At 43.5% G+C, this 19,777-nt stretch overlaps 1 protein-coding gene across 4 annotated transcripts in view; it reads right to left on the bottom strand.

Moving 5' to 3' along the window:
- Positions 1–5,819: 5,819 nt before the first annotated feature.
- Positions 5,820–19,777, bottom strand: part of LRBA (LPS responsive beige-like anchor protein) — a 762,450-nt gene continuing 748,492 nt past the window's right edge. For all 4 annotated transcript variants that reach the window (XM_044912877.1, XM_044912874.1, XM_044912875.1 and 1 more), the window contains 3 exons: positions 18,335–18,531; positions 14,013–14,164; positions 5,820–6,954 (listed from right to left, as the gene is read on the bottom strand). In XM_044912877.1, the coding sequence (XP_044768812.1) occupies positions 6,864–6,954; positions 14,013–14,164; positions 18,335–18,531 (440 nt within the window). In that variant the 3' untranslated portion in view covers positions 5,820–6,863. The remainder of the gene's footprint in view (positions 6,955–14,012; positions 14,165–18,334; positions 18,532–19,777) is intronic.

Here is a 19,777-nt window from a genome sequence, read left to right as displayed (position 1 = left end):
CGCAGATGGGCTTCCCGGGCCCACAGCTGCAGCAGGTACAGGCCTCAGGAGGAGGGCAGTTTCCAAAAAGCTGTGATGTACAGGTCTAGACCCTTCTGCATGTCTCTGTCCTCACTGAGGAGTTAAAGAGCAAGCCTTTTCATGGCTTCCAATGGAAATACTTTCGTTACTGGCGCAGGAAGAGCTCATGTAAAGGAAAGAGGAGAACACGGAAGTAGGGATGGAGCATGGCCTCTGGCGGTGATCAGAGTCTGAAACCTGAGCCCCTCCCTGGGACTGAGGTCCAAAGGCATTTGCTGACAACTTAAGAACGTAACTGCCAGGGCAGCGCCGGTCACGGCTGATAAGACGAAGGAGCATCTTGTGTCCAGCACGCGCTCCCGCCCTCTGTGCCCCCCTTCACGTGGCCTGGGACTTGGTGGGGGAGGATGGCCTGCAGACGGGACGTGGCATGAGCAGGTGTGGCAGCACAGCCTAGCAGTTCTTCTGGGACTCTCTTAATCCCACAGACACCTCGAGTGATATGTGCTGGTAAAGGAGCAAACCAGGCAGTTGGCGGCACAACCTAAGTCACAGGACTGGCAGGAGTCAGTCACTGTGCCGCTTTAGGTTCTTCCATCTCCAAAGTGGTGCTCTTTGGAGGTACCCTGTTCCCTTGGCGGGGGCGCAAATCAAGGCCTGGATGTGAGTGGTCATCTAAGTAACGATCTTTAGTAAAGGCTCTGACTCCACAGGCAAGTTGTTCATTTGCCCACGTGTTTAGAAAACATTCGTTGAGCTCTCTTCTGTTCTCAGAATCCAGATTAAATACAGCTATGTAACTGCTAGGTTCCTCTGCTCCTGCACGCTGAGAGTGGCATGTCCTTGTTGGTTGTTCATTCCCTTACTCCAGCAGGGGATCTGCGTCTACAGAAACTGGTCTTTGAAGGGGCAGAAAAAGGGGAGTGGCGGCTTGCTGAAACCATCATGGGGTGCTTGCCAGGCTCAGCGCCTGGGCCACGACTCAGGGCGGGTGGCTCTCTTTTTTCAAAAAGCTTGCCGTGATATGGAAATACGTGGAATATATGGATTGAAAACATTTGGCAAAATTTGCCCCCGAATATGTTCATGGATATGACTGTGAAATGTGAATTTGAAAAGAGTGAGGACAGTTCAGCACAGACTGTATGGAAAGAGAAAGGGTGCAAACCAACGGTGTTGAGGAGAAAGACTTAGTCTAGAGCAGCGTGCAGCCCCCGGAAACGCAGTGTCAGCCGCCAAAGCTGACATTTTCTGGGGCCACATTAAAAAGGAAGGGGTGAAATTAATTTTGCAGTATATTTGATTTAACTCAATGTCTCTACAGTATTATTTGAATATGCAACCAATGTAAACAAATTCTTGGACATACTTTTTTTAATCCTTGAGATCGAGGGTGTGTTAACATTTACAGCACATCTCGGTTTGGGACAGGCACGTCCTGAGTGCTCGGAGCCCACACGGCTGTGCCAGCCACGCCGGCCACTGCAGCTCTGAACAAAAGCCACGGCTCTTGGTCTTTGTTCCTCTTCTTTTTCTGTTTTGTTGTGCATATGATGTGAATGATGATGTAGGAAGAATGCTGATCTCGGTTTTACATGGGATGGGCTGATTTAAAATGACTCAGTGGGTTAAAACCCTGATCCAGACCCATGGCGTAAAATCAGAGTGTGAAGGCTGCAGTCCTGCCCCCCACGGCCTCGACGTGTGCCAGCTTGTGGGAGAGATCGGGGCATGGGGAACTGCAGCGGTCACCGTTCAGGAGGTGCCCCCTGAGCTGCTTGGATGTTAGTGTGATCTTACACTGCACCAGGAAAAGTACGTGCGGACCGTGCACCGTGGAAGCCGAGCCCTCCCACCGGGGCAGGTCTGTTCTGAAGGCCTTGTGTGTGGTGTGCACAAGGCGACGCTCACCCGAGGGAAGGCAGCCAGGGTGTGCGGGGCTTCGAAGCCCAGGCAGCCAAGGACTAGTGGGAGACACCGTAAGCACTAGGGGAAACGAGAGGCACATCCGCTAGATGTCTTCGGCTGTATAAAGACCTGTTCCATAGCAGCAGGTGTAGACTCATCTTATTCAACTTACTCTGGATGGGGGTCTGAGGTTAGTAGGTAGGAGGCACGAAGGGTCAGATGTGCGTGCGGAGTCTGAAACTCTAATCAAAGGGCAGCCCAGTGACTGAATTAGCTGCTTTCTGAAGGAGTGACAGTCTAGTCTTTGGAAATGCTTAGCTGCTGAAGAATAACCACCGCAGAAGTTTACAGTTTACAGAGTACTTCATCCTGTATCATTTGAGCCATTAATGTCCACATTCCGTAAACGAGAAAACTCAGAAGGATCAGGAGCTCATCCAGAAATACTGGAGCTGGGATTTGCTCCTCCCGGTTCCCAGGGAGTCTCTCCTTATAAGTAGGCTGTCCTCTAGGTGGTCAGAGATGTTTTAGATGGGACGTCTGTGTCACAGGCAGAGGGGGGATGGGATGGTGGAGACACCTGACAAAGTGGTAGAAAACTGGGGATTGGGGCCTGAGAGGTTATGGGGGCTGTGGGGAGGGGCCTGGGGGGGTTGTTAGATGAGGAGAGTAGTTTCTCCAGAAGGAAGCTGTTGTGTGCATCTTAGCTTAGTCTTGGCCAGTGGATTAGAAGGGGGCCAACTTATGATGAAGCCTGCAGCCTTGAAAGGCAGTTAGCTGTGGGAAGGCGCTGCCCTCACTGAACAGCTGAGGGGAAGGAAAGGGTGTATCTGGTACACAGACAGCCTTTTGCTTCTGCCCCGCCCTTTCCCAAACCCCCATCATTTGGGGCAGTGTGGTCAGGATGGTTTCAACCCAGTGGGCTGAGGGTTGGGCGCCTGTCCTTGCGGAGAATGAAGTTGGGTCTGGTGAATGTCTTTCAAGTTGTCCAAGTTCAAAGCTGCAAAGCAGCCAGTTGCTTCCTGCCAGGTATGAGGAAATAACAGCCAGCCTAGCCCCCCAGCCCCCCAACCTTTGGTTTTGGCAAGGAAAAATATTCCTGAACTTGAGACAGGAAAGTAATTCACTTCATGTTTCTGGCATATGACTGCTGAGGTCTCAGAATTCATAGGAACATTTGTGCATTGCCTTCTTCCCTTGCTGGAGAGCCTGGCTGTCTTTGGAAGACAGCTTGCCTAAACGCCAAACCACACTCACTTTCATTAGAAAAACGTGATGTCCCTTGGTTTGAGCAATCTGCATTTTTGGTTCATTTTTGGTTCAGCAGGGAGGTTTGGGAGTGATGTGTCAGTGTCACTAATAATAGGCTTGGGTTTTTAAATAGTGATCTTATGACTTTGGGGGACCCAAAAGGTGCATCATGGACTCATCTCTTCAAATCTATGTATAGATTTGATTCATATCTGAAAATAGAAAAGATGTTTTTCCCACATATCTGAAAGGAAATAGAAGAGGCAAAAGAAAATTTAACATGTTAATATTTTTGTACTTTGTTATTGATTTGCTATTTTATGGTGTTTTCCTTCTGTTTTACAGTGTAGGAAGTTTTTACTTCCCAGCTTCCTTATGCTACGAAAAAGGGGAGTAGTTAGGCTGGTTGCTGTCCTCGCTGAAGTAGAAAACTCTTTCCCCAGTAGTAGGGCAGAAACAGCCAAGGAGAGGCACTGGCGTATTGGCTGATACACACAGTTTACGTAGATTGTGAGATTCACATCATGTCCTCCTCGTTTCTTGTTTGTGAACAGGCTTTGGCCTAATGTGATGTCACATGATGACATGAGGCTGGGGGGTGGCTGCTACTCCACAATCTCTAATGCACCCCAGGAACCGGCTGGGCTTCCCCACCAAGCTCAGGGGTAGGATTCTTCGTTCTGTGTGGATGCAGAAGGAGTCTGTGTCCTTGGTGTGCTGTGTTCTTTCGCAGTGATGGAGGGTGAGCAGGACAGTGCAGGAGGAAGGACCAAACCAGGCCCATGGTTTGTATGGCCAGCAGCTCTTGAAATCCTGTCCAGGAAAAACCTATCAGATACCTAGTGAAAATCTCTCCCCTAAAATTCCTGTTTCGGTAGATCTTTTTGTCTGTTATTTTAATTTCAGTTCTGTTTGCTGAAATGGGTGCGAAGTGGAAGTGCTGACTGGCTGTATTGGGGATTCCTGACCATCTCCTGCAGACTTGACCCTCCCCGGCTTTGCTATCCCACTGGCCATCTGACAGCACAGGGGGCGGTGGGGCACATGGCTCCGGGTGTATATGTGTGTATGTGGTGTGTGTGTGTGTGTTCGTGTTTGTGTCCGTCCGGTCGCTGGCCCTTGGGCTCTGCTCTGCTGTGGGAGCTGAACAGAAACGGGCAGGCCCAGGTTCCAAGCTACCTTATATCCTACACGCAGCTTCTTAGGGTTCCCGTGCAGGTCACTGTGAATCTTCTTGTCCTGTAGGCTGATCAGTAGAACGAAATGTTTCAGGGGGCAAAAATCGTTCCTTCTTATTGAATTAATGTGTTAGGATATTTATTTATGGATGTTTGGTGTACTCTGGGGAGGAAGATTCTCATATGAGAGGGAACCATCCATCAGTGTGTATCTGTGCTTGTCAAGCTTTCATGTCCTGTATTCGCTAAGCCTGCCTGCTTTCTCCCAGAGATCCAGTGTGCTGTTGCTTAAATCACAGAGCCTCAAGGACTTGATTGGTGGCATTTCAGTACGAATCAATACTATCAGGGAGGAAAATCTGAATTTCTCGAGGCAGTGCATTTTAAAACCAGCCGTAAATTACTGTATGTAAAGGGAACATAGCACACTTCGAACCACAGCCACTTACTGAGGGTGCTGCCACGGTTCCTGTCTGCGTAGCTCATCTTCTTTCATCCCAGGCTGCCTCAGCTTTGACTTCTTTCCCCTCATTGGTTTAAATTTATTTGAAGGTTTTTTTTTTTTTTTAAGTAACTAACACTGGTTAAAATAAGTGAATGTTGAGTAAATCCTAACAAATATGATAAACAGATTCTGCCCTTAAGAAGCCCTTGTGTTGACACCAGCTATATTTGTTTTATGAGTAAAGGAATACGTAAGTAATACATAGGTCGGTAATATATATTACTTATGCTTTTGTTAATTTTCCATAGTTGTGAGTCTTAAAACCAATAAAGGCAGTGGAGGCACCAATTTTCTTCTTAGGCTCCAAGAAGAAGCTGCTTTATTCACTTTACTTTAAGCCTGTAAAAATGGGGTAGTTGAAAGTATCAAATGCTTGGCATAGGATGTAGGTATTCCAAATTTTCTTCTACCATTTCCCCTAAAGTTTCCGAAGTACAATATCAGAGGGTAACAACAGTGACGAAGTACAATATCAGAGGGTAACAACAGTGAGGATGTTTAATTAATTTACCAGTCACTTGGGTTTTTCTTTTATCTTTTATCTCACATTTGACTATTTTTTCTTTCTTAATGGTTTATAAAACAGTGGTGGATCTTAGCTATAGGTCTAGTGTTCTCATCAGAGTAAGTGTTGGTAAGAGGGAGCTGTCTGGCCAAAGAAGGCCCATGTTCCTGTTTTCAAGAGAGTCTCTTGTTGGTTATTGTTCAAAATCTGGGACTAAACCAGAGTTTGACATTTTCTTTGCAAAGAATTGTTTCATTGATGTTTTAAATTAGAAGTGAAAAGATATTTTGAAAAATTCAATTACAAACACCATTTTATTTTCCTGTCAAACTGAGTTGTTCCATTCCAAATCTTTGCTTTTAGAGAAGAGCTGAATGTTGGAAAATAGGAGGGGACCCTTTTAGGTAAGTTGCAAGAGAAACAGAGATGGAATGCTGGTTGCAACTCGAAGTTCACAACTTACAAAGAATTTATTTATGCAATACAGACCTTTTCTCAAATATTTTTCACAGATTTCCACACAGCAGTCTACTAGAAAAGTAGAATTATACAACACCAAAATAACATGTTTCTTAGTACAAATTGCTACTCAAAGGAAGGTGAAGATATTTAGTAACAAAGAGAAGGTCAGATGGGTGTTGCCTCTGTCCTCAGACCAGGGTAGGGGAGGGAAGCCCGGCTGCTGGCTCTGCCTCAGTGCCCGGGCACAGTCAAACCTCAGGGGTGAGCTTTGGTACTTGCATTTACTTTAAGAGAAAAACAAAGGTTGTGAGCCCACGAGCCTTTCCATCATTTCATTTTGGTGTGCTATGAAGACAACCTATCAGGAAAACATTGTAAATAAAACACTGTAAATACTTCACACTTGCTATAACATTAGATCCTTTATGTTAACCACACAATAAAATAAGAACCTCCCCCAAACCGTAATTTTCTAGGTCTAAAGCATGCTTGAACAATAATATTCATCGAAATAACTCATTGAGATGTTTTAAATTACATTTACCATAATTTAAACATTACTACTTAAATCCCAGAAATTTCAGTGCCGAAGAAGCACGATTGCTTGGAAAAATACAGGACCCAAAGTACAGCATAAAATTCCCTATCCAAGTATTATAACCCATTTCCTTATTGTTAAGATCATGTATTTCTCAAGATAACAGATAAAGGGAAGTGGTTTTTCATAATATAGCTAGAATAAGTGGGTTTACTTGCTCCACTGTATGTTTCCATAATTGGTGAAAATAGACTTCTCATTATGACTAAAAATATAGATTTTTTAAACTACAGAACCCAGCAGCCAATTTTCTGCTTTGCTGTTCCCCCCAAAAAGTCAAGCAAAGTCTACAAAAATAGCAATTAACTTTAAAAAATATTTTGCTTCTTAGAGCAAATCTGAGTTACATTCAGATGTAATAGCTATTTCTAAGCAAGATGCTCCCGATTACCCCCCGCCGGGACTGGGGGCCCGGCTGACGCGCAGCTGTCCCGGTCAGTAGCGGGTTTGGGATTCGTGTTGCCACCGGTTAAAGTTGTTGTAAAACAGAACAATGCTTCCCGAGGCCATGCCAGAAATGATGCACCTGGGAGAGTCAGAGAGAGAAGGATGGGTTTACAAACCGCTTTGTTTCCTAGGGTTCTGTTCCTAAAGAAAGCACTGCCTTCCCCAAATCTCCAAGGTAAATCTAGAAGATGGCAGTCGAACCTAACAATTGGCGAGCCTACGGCACGTCTGCTGCTTGCTGAGGGGCACGACACTGAGGGAGCTCAGCATGCCGCCTCCGAAACTCCACGAAGAGCCACAGCACAGCCTGCCTTTTTACTGAATGTGCAGCCAGTATGTGCAGGGTGAGTCACTAACAAACACTGGCTAGGCTTGATCATTTCGGGGGGGGGGGGGGGGCGGGGGGTGCTGGGCTGGTGAGCCCTAGCTTTTATTTTTATAGATACAAACTTGAAGCCGACACCGAGGATACGTTAGCTTCAGAGGCACAGCTCTGCCCGTTACCCTGCACTCCCCAGTGTAGCTGCTGCGTGTCACCGTGTGATGCCAGCAACACACCGCGGTGTCTCTCCCCCCCGCTGTGCCTGCCCCCTATCTTTTAGGCGAGCTATCAAGTACTTGCTGGTGGAGGAAGCGGCACACAATTAGGTGTGTCCGAGATCGCTCTGGCAGAGAGTTGACCGTCATTTGGTCAGAGCTCTGCTCTGCAGAAGATCTGGGTGGGGGCCTGGTCCTAAGACTGTGAACTCACTGAAATGATCACTAAAGACAGGAGCTGCCACTGCGTGCCCCCCTGTCCCTTTGAAGGTGGCGCAGGGAAAACCCGCAGAGCAGTGGGACCAACAGTTTAGAGGAGCTTATTATCTTAGACCTTCCTCTGAATGGTCTGGTAGGACCAGTCCTTAGAAGTCATTTGCAATATCCTTCCTACTACCTCATATCAAAATTAGGAACTAAAATGTGCCACTACCAAAAAAATCCAACACAAAAGAAGGCAGTAATGAGGGAATGAGGGACAAAAAAAGCTCTAAGACACACAGAAAACAAAATAGTAAAATGGCAAAAGTAAGTCTTATTGGTGATTAACTGTAAAAGCATTGAACTCTCCAATCAAGAGACACTGGCACAGTGGATAAAAAACATGATCAAACTATATGTTGTCTACAAGAGAGTTGCTTTAGATCTAAAGACACAGGTTGAAAGTGACAGGACGGAAGAAGACATTCCATGCAAATAGTAATGAGAGAGCTGGAGTGGCTATACTAAGATCAGACAAAGTAGGCTTTAAGTCATCATCTGTTATGAGACAAAGAAGGACACTATCAATTAAAAGGTCAATTTATCAAGAAGATATAGCAATTACAGGCATATCTTAGAGATATGGTGTTGGTTCTAGACCACTGCAATAAAGTGAGTCAAATGAATTTTTGGTTTCCCAGTGCATGTAAAAGTTATGTTTACATTTGCACTATAGTCTATTAAGTGTGCAGTAGCATGTCTAAAAAATGTACATACCTTAATTAAAAAATACTTGATTGCTAAAAACTGCTAACCATCATCTGAGCTTTCTGCAAGATGTAATCACATCTGTAATCACAGATCACCATAACAAATAGAATGAAAAAGTTTGAAATATTGTGAGAATTATCAAAATGTGACAGACACACGAGCAAATGCTGTTGGAAAAATGGCAGACCTGCTCAATGCAGGGTTGCCACAAAAGTTCAATTTGTAAAAACTATCCGCAAAGCACAGTAAGATGAAGTCTGTCTGTACAAACAAATGTACCAAATATCAGAGCCCCCAAGATATATGGAGCCCAAACTGTGACAGAATGGAAGGGAAAAATAAACAGTTCTACAATAATAGTTGCAGACTTCAGTACCCCACTTTCAATAATGGGTAGAACAACCAGAAGGAAATAGAGAATCTAAAGAATACTAAAAACCAAGTGGACTGGGGTGCCTGACTGGCTCAGTCAGTAGAGCATGCAACTCTTGGTCTCGGGGTTGTGAGTTTGAACCCCATGTTGGGTATAGAGATTACTTTAAAATAAGATCTAATTAGGGACACCTGGGTGGCTCAGTCGGTTAAGCGTCTGCTTTTGGCTCAGGTCATCATGCCAGGGTTTCTGGATCGAGCCCTGTATCAGGCTCCTTGCTCAGCAGGGAGTCTGCCTCTCCGCCTGCCTCGTGCTCTCTCCCACTTTCTCTCTCAAATAAATGTTTATTAAAAAAAGATCTAATTAAAAAACAAAACAAGTAGATCTAACACATATATTGAACACTCACCCAAAAACAGCAGAACAGACATTTTTCTTAAGTGAGCATGGAGTATTCTCCAGAATAAACCATGTTAGGCCACAAAACTAGTCTTAACAAATTTAAAAAGCATACAAAGTATCTTTTCTGATCACGATAGAACAAGAAAGCAATAACGGAAAATGAAAATTCACAAATATATAGAAATTAAGCAAGCAGTGAATCAAATCTGAACAGAAATTAGAAAATCACAGAGACAAATGAAAACACAATAAACCAAACTTAATGCAATGCTGAGGGAAATTTATAACTGTAAATACATACATTAAAAAAGAAATATCTCAATCAGTAACCTAATTCTACACCCTGAACTAGAAAAAGAGCAAACTAAACTCAAAACTAACATAGGAGGAAGGAAATAATGAAGGTTAGAGAGTGGAGATAAATAAAACAGAGGATAGAAAAAATGGGAGAAAAATCAAGAAAATCAAGAGCTGGTTCTTTGAAAAGACTAAATTGACAAACTTTTAGCTAGATTGACTTAGAAAAAAGAGAGGACTCAAACTACTGAAATCACAGAGATGTTACTACCAATTTTACAGAAATAAAAAAGGATTATAAGAATACTAGGAACAATTGTATGCCAACAATTAGATCAAATGGAATTTTTTTTTTTTTTTTTTTTAAGATTTTAGGGGCACCTGGGTGGCTCTGGGTTAAGCGTCTGCTTTTGGCTCAGGTCATGATCCCAGAGTCCTGGGATCAAGCCCCATGGCGGGCTCCCTGCTCACTGGGGAGGGAAGTCTGCTTCTCCCTCTCCCTCCCACCCCGCTCATGCTCTCTCTCAAATAAAATCTTTAAAAATAAATAGATAGATTTTAAGTAATCTCTACACCCAACGTGGGGCCTGAACTCACAACCCCGAGATGAAGAGTTGCACACTGCACTCACTGAGCCAGCCAGGCGCCCCTGAAATGGAAAAAAAAATTTTTTTTTTTAAAGATTTTATTTATTTATCTGAGACAGAATGAGAGAGACAGAGAGCACATGAGAGGGGGGAGGGTCAGAGGGAGAAGCAGGCTCCCTGCCGAGCAGGGAGCCCGATGCGAGACTCGATCCCGGGACTCCAGGATCATGACCTGAGCCGAAGGCAGTCGCTTAACCAACTGAGCCACCCAGGCGCCCTGAAATGGAAAAATTCTTAAAAACACACACTATACCAAAACTAAATCATGAAAAAATAGAAAATATGAATAGACTTATAACTACTAACGAGACTGAATCAATAATCAAAAGCCTCCCAATAAAGAAAAGCCCTGGACTAGATGGCTTCAGTGGTGAATTCTATCAAACATTTTTATTTATTTATTTTTTTTATTTTATTTTTTTTAAAGATTTTATTTATTTATTTGACAGAGAGAGACACAGCGAGAGAGGGAACACAAGCTGTGGGAGTGGGAGAGGGAGAAGCAGGCTTCCCGCGGAGCAGGGAGCCCGATGTGGGGCTCGATCCCAGGACCCTGGGATCATGACCTGAGCCGAAGGCAGACGCTTAACCGACTGAGCCACCCAGGCACCCCCTATCAAACATTTTTAAAGAAGGATTAACACCAACTCTTATTCTTCTAAAAAACTAAAGACGACAGAATACTTCCTAAGTCATTCAGTGAGGCCAGCATTACCCTGACACCAAAGTCAGAGACACTACAGGAAACAAAAATTACAGACCAATATCCCTTATGAATATTGCTATAAAAATCTTCAACAAATATTAGCAAACCCAATTCAGCCGTATATTAAAGGATTATACACCATGACCCAAGATGGGTTTATTCTTGGAATGCAAGAATGGTTCAACATACAAAAATCAACATAATCTACCACATTAGCAGAACTAACAAAAACCTACATAATCACCTCAATTGATGAACAAGAGGCATTTCACAAAATTCAACATGCTTTTATGATAGTACTCAAACTAGGAATAGAAGGAAAGTACATAAACATGATAAAGGGAATTTTTGAAAAACCCAAAGCTAATATCATACACAGTGGTGAAAGACTAAAAGCTTTTCTTCTATTATCAGAAACAAGACAAAAATAAACACTTTTACCAGTTCAACATGGTACTGGGAGTCCTAGCCAGAGCAATTAGACAGACAAAAAACATCCAAATTGGAAAGTTTGAAGTAAAATTAATTTCTATTACAGACTGACATGAGCTTATATATAGGAAATCCTAAGGATTCCACAAAAAAACCTGTTAGAGTTAATGAATTCAACAAAGTTTTACACGATATAAAATCCACACAAAATTAAGTTGCATTTCTGTACATGTGCAATGAAAAAAATCTGAAAAGGAAATTAAGAACAATTCCATTTACAATAGCAACAAAATGAATAAAATACTCAAGAATAAATTTAACCAAGGAGGCCAAAGACTTGTATATTGCAAACTATAAAATGTTGCTGAAAGAGATTAAAAAAAGCAAATAAATGGAAAGACATCTGTGTTCACAGACTGGAAGATTTAATATTGTTAAAATGACAATACTAGCCAAAGTAATCAACAGATTCAACCCAATCCCTATCAACCCCCCCCTTTTTTTTTTTTTGCAAAAATAGAAAAAACCCATAATAAAATTCATAATGGATTCTCAAAGAACCCCAAATAGCCAAAAACAATCTTGGAAAAAAAAAAAAACAAAAAGTAAAATTAATTTTACTTCATGATTTCAAAACTTTCCACAAAGCTATAGTAATCAAAACAGTTTGGTACTGGCATATGGATCAACAGAATAGAGAACCCAGAAATAAACTCACATATATGGTCAAATGATTTTTGATAAGTGTCAAGACCATTCAGTGGGGAAAGAACAGTCTTTTCAACAAATAGTGTTGGGAAAACCAATATCCACATGCAAAAGAATGAAACTGGACCCTTATCTACTATCATATACAGGCATGAATTCAAAATGGATCAAAAACTAGCGTTACAACTATAAAACTCATAGGGGAAAAGCTTTATGACATTGGATTTTGCAATGATTTCTTGGATACGCTGGAAGCATTTACAACAACAGTAAAAGACTTCATCAAAATTAAAAACTTCCGCACATCAGAGAACACTATTAAGAGTGCAAAGTCAACACCACCAGTCATTAGGGAAATGCAAATCAAAACCACAGTAAGAGACCATTTCACACCCATTAGGATGGATATTATTAAAAAACAAAAATAAACCACAACCAGGACATAACAGGTGTTGGTGAAGATGTGGAGAAATTGCAGGCCTTATGCTCTGCTGGTGGGAATGTAAAATGGTGCAGACACTGTGGAGAACAGTTTGGCAGTTCCTCAAAAAGTTAAAGAATTACCATTACTGCTTCTCCCTCTCCCTCTGCCTGCCACTCTGCCCACTTGTGCTCTCTCTCTCTCTCTCAAATAAATAAAAATCTTAAAAAAACAACAACAACAAATCACACACACACTATACCAAAACTACATCAATCACTACACCAAACCAAGCATTCCACTCCTGGTTGTCTACCTCAAATAAAAGAAAACAGGAATCTGAACAGATATTTGTACGTGAATGAACGTTCACGGCAACCTTATTCACAACAGCCAAAAGGTGAAAACAACCAAAATGTCAACAGATGAGTAGCTATACAAAGTGGCATGTACTATTCAGCCTTAAAAAGGAATGAGCTTGACACACGCTACAACAGGACAAATATTTTATGCTTCCACTTATACGAAGTATCTAAAAGACGCAAATTCATAGAGACAGACACTGGAATTGAAGTGAGCTGGATGGAGCTCTGGGAGGGAAAATGGTAAGTTAGTGTTTAATGGGTACAGAACTTCTCTTTGGGATGATGAAAACTTATGAAAAAAAAAGAGATGGACAGTGATGATAGTTGTACAACAGCGTGAATGTACGTAATGCCACTGAATTGTACACCAAAAAAGTGATGGTAAATTTTATGTATATGTTAACACAATAAAAAAGTTAGGAACTAGGGGCGCCTGGGTGGCTCAGTCATTAAGCGCGTCTGCCTTCGGCTCAGGTCACGATCCCAGGGTCCTGGGGTTGAGCCCCGCCATCGGGCTCCCTGCTCCGCGGGAAGCCTGCTTCTCCCTCTCCCGCTCCCCCTGCTTTTGTTCCCTCTCTTGGTCTGTCTCTCTCTGTCAAATAAAATATTTAAAAAAAAAATTAGGAACTAAAATCTGTGACTGTATGTTAAGAAGAAATAAGATACTGAAGACTACCTCCCCAAAATTTACCACTTGGAAGGTTTTAGGAAATAAGGCAAATCTCTCCATAGAATTCTCATGGACAGAGATACAGGCATTTTGTATTAAACATGTTTACAGCTCTTAAATTTTTATTTTAAGGAAAAAGTACTCTAAGAAATATAAAAAGCTTTATGGCAATGTAATTACAGTTTTTGTTACTTAAATCCTGTCTATTGCTGGAGAATTCAGCCTTTGTCTAGGAGTGGCAATGCCATCAAAAAGAAAAATGACACTTAAAAAAAAAAAATTCACTGGCTTTTTTTTTTTTTTAAGATTATTTATTTATTGAGAGAGAGTGAACGAGAGAGAGCACAAGCAGGGGGAGCAGCAGAGGGAGAGGGAGAAGCAGACTCCCCGCTGAGCAGGGAGCAGGACATGGGGCTCGATCCCAGGACCCCGGGATCATGACCTGAGCCGAAGGCAGACGCTTAATGACTGAGCCACCCAGGTGCCTCTCACTGGCTTTTTTGATTGTCCAGGTGATCCCCACAACCCAGTCTATCCATCAGCCCATTTAAATAAATTCCCTCCAGTTTTCACTATCCCCATCAGTAGACCGTGATTTCAGTGTTACCTCTGGTCGTAAGACAGGGCCATGGCCCGGATTCCAGCATCGCAGCCTGGATAGGCAAAGAGGTGCTTGAGGTCAGACACCTGCCAGACCATGACCACACCGTTGTCCCCTCCTGTGAGCAGGTACTGCCCATCTCGGCTCAGCTGGATGGCCTAAGAGAGACACAGCAATATTCAGTAGAGGTGTGGCCCTACGAGAACCCCGGCTCCCAGCCCTTGTTTCCTTCCTCTACCCTGCAGCCACTCCATGCAGGGAGAGAGTGGATGCATGTGCTCCTAAGAAGGTTATAGGAAATCAGGAGTTACAGAAAACTTTTGTCCTTTTTCAAAAATCAAATGGACAAAGTTAGGCAGTGTTTGAGGTTTTGTGTTTTTAATTTTTGCTTTTTAAAGATGAGGTGGCAAACTCTTCCGGCTCTGTGAATACAATTTAAATGGTGCATGTTGTGGCCTAGGACCAGCATTATGAAATGAGGAGCCTCCTGGCATCTCTCCAGTTGTACTGTGGATGTGCTAAGCCCACTCTAGCCCAAGGCTGGGCAGGCAGTGCTAGCTGACCTCAGATCCCCGAGAAAACACTGCTGCCTTTGGGGCTGTGGCCCCAGGGGAGAAGATCAAGAGCTTTAGTAACTTCACTAGGCCTCCTGGATTTTTACAGCGGTGAGGAAGACAACGTGGTAGATAGAGAGCCAGCTTCCAGGGTGATTAAACCCCAGGTGAAGCATTTTCTTCTTGCCCCAGGACTGACTGCTTCCTGCCAGTACTGAACAGGAAGTACAGACATGGTATTTGCTCTTCAGTCCTGTAAATGGGGCCAAATGCAGACCACTGCCTGCTTTTATATGACTTGTTACATTTTTAGTGGTTGGAAAAAATCAAAGGAAGAATAATATTCCATGACATGTGAAGATTATATGAATTCCAAATTTCAGTGCCCGTAAATAAGGGTTACTGGAACATAACCACACCCATTCATTTATGGCCACTCTCACAAGTGACTACAACAGAATACAGAGCCTGCAAAGCCTAAAATATTTTTTATCCTTTTACAGAGAAAGCATAAATACCTGTAATCCTATGTCTACCTGGACAGTGAATATGGGAAGGCAGATTGTGCTAGCAAGCCAGAAAGGAAAAAAAAAAAATCTAACTTCTGAAAATATATTTGTTCTGCACTCAGTTTTAGTACAGTTGCCTTAAGTTTGTAATGTGCCCTTTGACAAAATTTTTAAAAAATCCTAGAAAAGGACTGTTCCATAGCCATTCAATTCACATTTACATAAATGCCAACTTTTACTGGTCTCTTAAATGTAGCTTATTCTCAAAGAATACAAAAATACATCTAAGAAAAACCCGTATATGGAAAACAGTTACAGGTAAGAAGTATTCTCTGAATCTTAATCCAATACAAATAGTAAGATTCTTCAATATAAGTAAAAGTCAATATCCTTTCCCCCCCATTCATGTCACAAACGGCGATCGCTACAGGCTACCAGAGAACTGCAGTACGGGCCGGGGCAAACAATTACTTGCTACACTTACAAAATTCAGCTGATGAAAATCCATTAACTTTATGGTTGTGGTTCACTTGAGTTTGATACTTGAGGCTTTTTGCTGGCTAAGTGCTATATTAAAACAAACTGAAACTACTTTTCTTTAACTCTTTGTTCTAGTAAAGAATCGCTAATCCTAGTTCTGTCTGGAATTAAATGAAGCCTGGATTTTTAGGCTTATATATATATCGGCATCCAAAACATTTTAATAAGCCAGGTGCCCGCCAAAGTGAGAGAGTATTCTGTTGGCCTTTCTCACGAGGAACCTGTCAAGTTCCCCTGGAGTAAGAGATACGGTAACATTTACTGAGGGCGCCCAGTCTTGCACCCAAACCAGCGCTCACAGAGTTCTTAACTCTAACTCCTCTCCTCAGTATCCGGGGTGGGCCGAGACGAGAGATTTTAAGAGGGCCCCCGAGACGTGTCCACATCCCCTGGACTCCGGAGTGCCTTGGACAATGCCACAGCTGTACTGCTTTCTACGGCCATAGCAGTCTGCTGGGCATGCTCACGTCCTAAAACCGAGTTTCCCCAGAAAAAGAAAAGAAATGAGTTCCTAGGGGTGAAATGGTGGTTATCCTTTGTTTAGGATAAAATAACTTTGCTGCTCTGTACAGGCTGCCCACTTAATTTAAGTTACTCATTAAGACACCTAAACACTGCCTAGTTGATGTGCTATGATACGTTAACCAAATGCCACCCAACAATCTGGCATCTAAATAAAAACAGGTGGGAAGCCTTGATTAGTGCAGAGGTTCCCCAGGCTGCCGCCTGCAGGGTTCTTGGTATTTCAGAGAAACTTAATTTCTGGTCTGAGCTGATGACTACTTTGTTTCCATGGTCTCGTTTCCTTGTACAGCTCAGACTGCAGGATGGAACTGGAGATTTTTGCTCTGGGATGTCTCGTATTCTCCAGCCATTAGCTGTGCCAGTGCCAGTCTCTGGAGCCATGGGCATAGTGCTCATTTCAGGCAAACTTTTTTTTTTTTCAAGATTTTATTTATTTATTTGACAGAGAGAGACACAGTGAGAGAGGGAACACAAAGCAGGGGGAGTGGGGTAGGGAGAAGCAGACTTCCCGCCGAGCAGGGAGCCCGATGTGGGGCTCGATCCCAGAACCCTGGGATCATGACCTGAGCCGAAGGCAGACGCTTAATGGCTGAGCCACCCAGGCGCCCCAGGCAAACTTGTTTTAATCACACAGTTGCCACTTGCAAGCCAGTGTGATAAAGTGCAGGAGTGCTGGGAAAAAGGCAATGGATTGTTTAAGCCTAAAATCCAGTGGGAAATATTACAGGGGGAAAAAAACAATGGCTATAGGGCAGAGAGGAAAAGCATGTGTGTATGAACAGTCTGCAGAAAGCCTCCGTACCATTGCCTCAAGGAACTTCCCAGAGCCTTCGGTACTAACTGAAATGCCACAGATATTGTTTTAGCCAGCAAGGGATTTCAAATTATTTTACAGATTTCTTAGTGTTGCTGACAGTATAAACCGTAACTCAAAGTGACAGATTATCAACATTATTATTGTAAAGAAAAGAGGAAAGGAAAATCCTCTGATGTGTACTTGGTTTAAATGAAGTATTATGGGAAGGAAGGGAAAAATAAAAGTAGGAGTGCACGCTTTTGTGGTAGAGGCAGTCAAAATACAGTGAAGAAAATTTACAGAGCGAAATGGAGAAGACACTGCATTAAGAAATCAATGCTAAGAGACAGAAGCAGCAAGTGCCCTTCATTTCATCCACATAATCTATATTTAGGGTTGTTGTTTCAAATACTGACTCCAGTATTTGTTTACTTGAGAGAAGCGGGGGTGGGGGTGGGGTGGGGCTCAGATTAGATCTGGGAAACCGGGAAAATGTATGTCATCTAAGCTGCCCTGGGTCAGGAAGAGCAACGAATATAATGTCCAGAGCTAGCTTAAAGCCACACTTGGAGGGCAGCGGCCTCTGTGACCCTCTTTGCACCCCCGACATGTCCAGAGTCCCCTCACCGTACACAGTTCACATGTGCCTCCAACCTCATCCTGGAAAATGATAGGAACACCACAGCTTCCTTTTATCTTAAGCTGCCCCTGAAGGCTGGGAGTGAGAAAAGAAGGACCTTGAAAAAAGAGCCTCTTCAAAGAGCAGTCCTTATTGTTTTCTTCAACCTCTAATCCTTTTGGAGTCCTGCCCTGAAAATGAAGCAAGGCTCCAGAAGGTCCCCTAGCATTACCATTCCTGGCTTATCAAAAGGGAAAAAAATGTCTGCCTAATTCACATCATAATTGGAAGCCCAATTCCCTGAATTTGGTAAGTGTTGGTCTTGTTATTCAAGAAGTCAAGTCTGGAATGAGATACTAATCCTGAATAGTCGTAATCCCTACCACTCCCACCAGCTGCCTATTCAAGTGTGCAGAGGAATCGGTGTTAGGGGTAGTCTAGTGTACTAGTTTAGCTTTGATGCTCAGAAAACAACTATGTGCAGTTAACTTTCTTAGAGAAAAAAAAAAAAAGCTGAGCAATGCTATGAAAGCCACGCAGGTTGGCTTTACTGTGTGCCGTCACGCACGGAGTGGCCTGGCTGAGTGATGCGGTCGCCACGGCCAGGACACGCCGTGGTCTGTGAATACACAAGCCCCGTCTAAGTGCTACCTGATGATTTTCTTATGGCGTGGAAAGGCCCTCTGCGACTGAAACAGAGGTCTCTCTAGTGAACCCTCTCCCTCCTCACTTGCCACACCTGGAGGTCAAGATCTAGAAGGGTGAAAAGTCTGTAGTATACTCACCCTTATGTTATCATCCGTTTCCATAGTGGCCTGGAGTTTCCCGTTCACACTGAATGTACAGAAGCAGCCATTTTCATAGAATATGACACAATGACCCTCTCTTGAAGCCTGAATGAGTTTTGGTTTCAGGCAGTTCTCAGGACCCTCCAAAGTCCTTAATAAGTCTCCATTCATGGAATGTATGAGACATGGTCCTTCTGAGAAAAGAGAAACAAAAGACAAAATTTTTTTAATGATGACAAATGTGAAATGAATCTTGAGCACAGATCAAACAGGATCATACAGCTGTAGCAAACCTTTAAAACTTACATATATATGTTACTTTACAAAATGTCACCTGCATGCTGGCCAGATCTCACCTTCTTCTTCGGAGAGGAGAAAGCCAAGTCCTATACATTCAAGTTCACTTCTCCTCAAGAGACAGGAAGTTACTTTGTGAAATTTATTATGCCAAGAGATGATCAAAACAAGATGCGTTCAGAAAGGAACAGGACAAATTCCAAATCCTAGAGGAGCTTCCGGGAAGGGTGGGCCACAGTTAAACACAAGCTGCCATCAAGCTCACGATGAAGCTCTGTCTGCATGTCACAGGGGCCCCAACAGCAGTGGTCGCACTGTGGGCCAGCGAGGGGACAGCTCTTTAGGGCAGCTTCGGGAGGCCTCAGCCTTCTTCCCTCCACTGCTCATTATTCACAATGAAAGAACGTCGCTGGTAGTCCACCTCCCCCCTCCCCCCCACTCCCAGTAAATTCACGCAGAGGTCCTTCTGCAAGCGAGTACACTTGCTGGCTGCCCCCAAAGCGAGTGGCACCCACACTCCCAACTCCCCAGGTTGAGCTCCAGGCTGAGCTGCCTGAGGGGGATGGGAGCTACTGCGAGTGCCTATGATCAGAGGGTTTTTACTGAATGCCTGCTACATGTTAAAGAAGGAGTAGGTAACCAGAACCGCCTGTATGATGAGTAAGTTCTAAGAGATGCCCGAGTCAGACAAGAGGGGAAACGAGTATAAGGCCTGCTGATCTGCAAGCTAAATTACTCAGGCCTGTGGGACTTGTGAGCTGATCCTACAGGACTACCAAGAGCATGCCCCCCCCCCCTTTTTTTTAAGATTTTATTTATTTGACAGAGAGAGGCACCGTGAGAGAGGGAACACAAGCAGGGGGAGTGGGAGAGGGAGAAGCAGGCTTCCCGTGGAGTAGGGAGCCCGATGCGGGGCTAGATCCCAGGACCCTGGGATCATGACTTGAGCCGAAGGCAGACGCTTAACGACTGAGCCACCCAGGCGCCCCAAGAGCATGCCCTTTTGAAAATCAGGTTCTCTTCTTTTTCTTGACTGCTCAGGGAGTTTATAAGTTTTTTGTGTTCTCAACATAAATACATACCAGCAGCCTCTGCTTCACATAGTCCCAGCAGCATGAATATCCATGATCACTCTTTAAATGA

The sequence above is a fragment of the Neomonachus schauinslandi genome, chromosome 2 (genome assembly GCF_002201575.2).
Source record: "Neomonachus schauinslandi chromosome 2, ASM220157v2, whole genome shotgun sequence".
Taxonomy (NCBI): domain Eukaryota; kingdom Metazoa; phylum Chordata; class Mammalia; order Carnivora; family Phocidae; genus Neomonachus; species Neomonachus schauinslandi.
Note: the sequence above shows the minus strand (reverse complement) of the source record. Positions and strands in the feature narration are given on the sequence as shown.